This window comes from Prorops nasuta, unplaced genomic scaffold (genome assembly GCF_024137725.1).
Source record: "Prorops nasuta isolate Cenicafe-Biocafe unplaced genomic scaffold, Cenicafe_Pnas_1.2 PNAS00001, whole genome shotgun sequence".
NCBI classification, from domain to species: domain Eukaryota; kingdom Metazoa; phylum Arthropoda; class Insecta; order Hymenoptera; family Bethylidae; genus Prorops; species Prorops nasuta.
Window position 1 is genome coordinate 10,629,211 of NW_027116798.1, and position 5,197 is coordinate 10,634,407.

General features: G+C 30.0%; 1 protein-coding gene across 1 annotated transcript; it reads left to right on the forward strand.

Moving 5' to 3' along the window:
• The first annotated feature begins 583 nt into the window (after nucleotides 1-583).
• On the forward strand, nucleotides 584-4,725 carry LOC136786131 (putative nuclease HARBI1). Its single transcript, XM_066747655.1, has 4 exons — nucleotides 584-595; nucleotides 1,976-2,249; nucleotides 2,330-3,044; nucleotides 4,530-4,725. The coding sequence occupies exons 1-4, from the start codon at nucleotides 584-586 to the stop codon at nucleotides 4,723-4,725; spliced, it is 1,197 nt and encodes a 398-aa protein (XP_066603752.1).
• The last annotated feature ends 472 nt before the right edge of the window (nucleotides 4,726-5,197 follow it).

Below are 5,197 nucleotides of genomic sequence, written 5' to 3' on the forward strand. Positions count from 1 at the left end.
ACATCACCATTGAGTTCTGACATATCCTCTGCCAAACCAAGATCATTTTTATCTTCCCCTGGACTTTCTGTATCAGGAAATACCACAGAGAATTTCATTGAAGCCTCAGTTTCTTAGAAATTCTGCTGTCAATTTTCTACTTTCATCTACCATATGCCTCTAATGTGAAAAATGATAAATTAGTTGTATTTTCATAATTTAAGCTTGTAGATGTTTTGGTCATAATATTTGTTAACTATTAGCCTTATGTTCTAAAGAATTTCAGACCAAACTGAGTTACAAGCCTTTCATTTGTCAGAATTTGGCATTAAATATACTACTTTTTGATATTTTCAAAGACTATAGCTCTCAACATCACCATTGAGTTTTGACATGTCCTGTGTCAAACCAAATCATTATTATCTTCTTCTAGAATTGAGCTTTCTGTGCCCATGGTAAATATCTGATGAAATATTTGGAATGATTCATAACCAAAAAGGATATTAAACCATGGTCATTCAATGAATACGTAGAAACCGTTTCTCTTTCTGGTATACATCATTTTCTGTAATAAACTTTCGTAGTGACTGTAAAGTACTAAACGATGGCACTGATAGTAAGCCTAAAACCAATTAATCATTTAATAATCAAAATTCTTCAATAATAATAAATATTTGATGGAACATAAATCATCTTATTTACTTACCTGCATTTGACTTTGTACCACCTTCATTTCCTTTATTTCTAAGTGGCCTAACGTCCTTGAGACTAAAGATCTTTAATACTTGGGTATGTATTTGTTTCGTTTGTAAACATCTACTATTGTAAAATCCAAGCACTGGTCAACTTGGTTTCTACGTAAAAAGGGTTATTTGGAATGTTTCACATCTTTCAAACAAGCATTACTATAATTTAATTTGATATATTTGTTTGTATATATATCATATAACCTATCGGACAATTAAAACCCACATCAGTGTAAAGAAAAGAAACAGTTAAATATGCATTTTGTTAATGATTTCAATACTGGGAAGTTTAACATACGATTTTCAAATACCTTAATAATTTCTTGCAATTAATACGCTCCTGATAATCACCGATTCATATAAATGTTGAAAGTATACTTCTCTTTGGCATAGAATTGAAAATATGTAAATATTAATCTTACTTAATCCAGTAAGCTCTATCCTCAGCAACGATACAATAGTCACATTATATTTTAATTTTTCTCTCTACACAGCTCGATCCTTAGCAGTCAGACAATAAACACATCACTATAATTTAATCTGAAATAAAATCCCACAAAGTACCACAAAATATATTACAATTTATATTATAAAATTCATTGTTATACTTATCTAATGTGTTGATTCCTTTAAGTAATTTTAAAAATCCTTTTAATGAGTATGATGAGTACGAGTATAACCTCATCGGATTCAAATAAGAATAGCCTAATCATTTTCTTTCATTTATTTATTATAAAATTGGGTTCATTTTAAGGTTAATACTGTCAATCAAACTTGCAGCTTAACCTGATTTACCATATTAAACGAAATAAATCATATATCGCTGAGATACACACACACACACACACTGGGTGCTTTCCAATAACAAAATTACTAGACACTGATAGACACAAATCGACATAAAGTGCTTTTCATTTAGCTTTTTCCCTAGCGTTTCTCGACACTAATGAACTTATCTTTTTCGTTGAGTTGAAAAGTGTAAAAAGAATTTATATAGTTGTTTTTTGAAATGTGTGTGGTACGATAATTCCTACTATTAATTTATTCTACTCAAGTAAAAAATAAAATTATAATAAGTTATAAAACAAAACAGATCAAATGGTTAGCTAAGTAAAATCAATTAATATATAAAATATATTTAAATATAATTAAATTGCATTTATTAATTAACCATTAATATTCAATTAAGAATGTCAATATATTTTCATATTCTGAGCAATTAGTATTAATGATAAATATTTTAATTGTAGGAAAGTGGTCTAGTAGATAGTTTAATAGAAGGGCCTCACTCATCAAGTAGTGAAGAAGATAATAATAATTTGTCAGTTACTTCTACTTTGGATGCTACTTTGAATAGTGAAATTGAAGACGAAAATGATTTGTTATTTCCACTAATACAACTTTTACTAAGAGGGCAGAGACGACATAGAGTTGAAGATTATCTGTCAACTATACATAAATGGACAGATGATGAATTTAGGGAACATTTAAGATTTAAACGTCCAGAAGCCTATGCTTTAATAGGTATATATTAGTTACTTTTATGTATATATATTTACATTTTATATTTAAAATAAATCAATATTTTTAATATGATTTTATAGATGAGTTACAAGCATCTGGATATATACCACATCACACTTTTGGCATGACAAAAATTTCTGCTGAATTAAGTTTTTTAATTTTTCTATGGTATATAGGAAATACTGAGCCATTACGTACACTGTCTGATAGGTTCGATGTGTCCATTTCATCAATATTTAGGATTTTGAGACGAATTGTATCTTGGCTTCTTACGAGAATAGACGATGTTATCAAATGGCCTTCTGAAGATGATATTTTCGATAAGATAAATGGTTTTAAACAGAAGCAAGGAATAGATAATTGTATCGGGGCAATAGATGGCTGTCATATTAGAATACAGAAACCAAGTGAGAGTTCGGAAGTTTATTGTAACAGAAAAAAGTTCTTTTCAATAATTTTACAAGCAGTTGTTGATGTAAATATGAAGTTCACAAATATTTATTGTGGCGAGCCTGGATCTCTCCATGATGCACGTGTATTACGTAGATCAGTACTGCATCATAGTACTGCAAACAATTTAGAAACAATTTTTCCACATAATACGTTTATAATAGGCGATTCAGCATATCCAAATTTAGAGTGGTTAGTACCTCCATTTCGAAATAATGGACACTTAACACCACAGCAAATAGAGTTTAATTATAGACATTCATCAACCCGCATGGTTGTGGAAAGAACATTTGGACATCTCAAGGGAAGATTTAGGAGAATAAAATTTTTTAATGAATACCGTGATACAGGGTGTAACGAAACGACCGCCTTTTCTCGTAACTGGAGGTTCGGGGTGACAAACTGAGTGCACGTGTAAAATTTCGTTCGAATCGTTCAAGAGCTTTAAAAGTTATTTACATTTAAAAATCACCCTTTTTCGGTCCTTTTCGAACGACTTTGATTGCACAATGGAAAGTGAAAAAACAATTGATGAACACCCCAATTAGAATGTAAAAGTTATCGATCGCACGCGATAATACTTTTGCTATTTATTCCATTAATCTGGCTATCAGATCAATTTTAAAAATAGCAAAATCCTTTTCATTACATTTCCAATTCAATTCAGTACAGTTATCATTGACTGAATTTATGGAAAGAGCGAGAAGACGCAATGAAAAGGAAAATATCAACAACTAAGATGTCGCGCGAACGCACTGATAATTTAATAGGAAACGCATGAGGCATTCTCTTTCTACTAACGAAGCTAAAGAGAATGATTCAAAATCAATACATTGATGATAGAGAAAACTAAACTTACCCATTTAATGTTCTCTAAGTTCTTTTACATCGAAGTTTTCGAAAAAGCTTCAAACTGGCTCTTCGATGATTTCCAGAAAGCACACAATCATTGTTTTTGCATTTAAGCATTCGTGAATTTAAACAAATTGGGTATTAACCTACGTTTCTTCAAAACACTGGTTAATTTGACACTTTTGAACTGTTTGAAGTAGGCTGATTAAGAGTAGTCGAAACGAATTACTTATTATTTCTCCTCTCTGTGTCTCTCTCTCTTTCTCTTCAGCATACTTCAAACAGTTCAAAAGTGTCAAATTAACCGGTGTTTTGAAGAAACGTAGGTTAATACCTAATTTGCTTAAATTCGCGAGTTTTTAAATGCAAAATCAGTGATAGTGTGCTTTCTGGAAATAATCGAGGAGCCAGTTTAAAGCTTTCTTAAAAACTTTGATGTAAAAGAACTTGAAAAACATTAAATGGGTAAGTTTAGTTTTCTCTATCATCAATGTATTGATTTTGAATCATTCTCTTTAGCTTTGTTAGTAGAAAAAGAATGCCCTCATGCGTTTCCTATTAAATTATCAGTGCGTTCGCGCGACATCTTAGTTTCTGATACTTTCCTTTTCATTGCGTCTTCTCGCTCTTTCCATAAATTCAGTCAATGATAATTCTACTGAATTGAATTGGAAATGTAAAGAAAAGGATTTTGCTATTTTTAAAATTAATCTGATAGCCAGATTAATGGAATAAATAGCAAAAGTATTATCGCGTGCGATCGATAACTTTTACATTCTAATTGGGGTGTTTATCAATTGTTTTTTCACTTTCCATTGTGCAATCAAAGTCGTTCGAAAAGGACCGAAAAAGGGTGATTTTTAAATGTAAATAACTTTTAAACCTCTTGAACGATTCGAACGAAATTTTACACGTGCACTCAGTTTGTCACCCCGAACCTCCAGTTACGAGAAAAGGCGGTCGTTTCGTTACACCCTGTATACAATTTATTACTGAAATGGTGACTGCCATTTGCATTTTGCATAATATTTCTTTAGATGAAGGAGAACATTATGAACTAGAAAATGATTATTTTATTGAAGATTTAATAGACGAAGACTATGACGAATTATTAAATATAAATATTAACAGGGACAATCGTAGGAATATTGTTTTTCGAGAAATGTTCAATTAAATATAATTGCATACCCTGTAAGAAAAGATAGGTATAAATATTTACATTTTTCATTACGTTTCTAAACAAAAATTATATTTGACCATTATATATGTATAAAATATCAACGCTTTCAGAATAAATTTAATTATTCAAAACGGTAATAGATATTATCATTTCACAACAATATAGGTAAAATGTCTAATGCTTAATAAGGTTTGTATTTAATTAAGATTCAAAACTTTATTCTAATTCATTTACTGAATCTAATATTATATTTACAAAAATATAATATTATTTAGTAGTCTGAATCATTTAAGGAAGGGCTTTTTTGTAAGCTAAGTGAAGTTTTTGGTTTTTGTATTAACTTCTCCAATAAAGTACATTTTTCTTGTTCTATTTTCATCCTTTCTTTGTGTCTTTCTTGTTTTGCTTCTAATTGCTTTCTTAAAAATCTTTCTTTCCACTCTAACTCTTTCTCTTTTAAAACAAC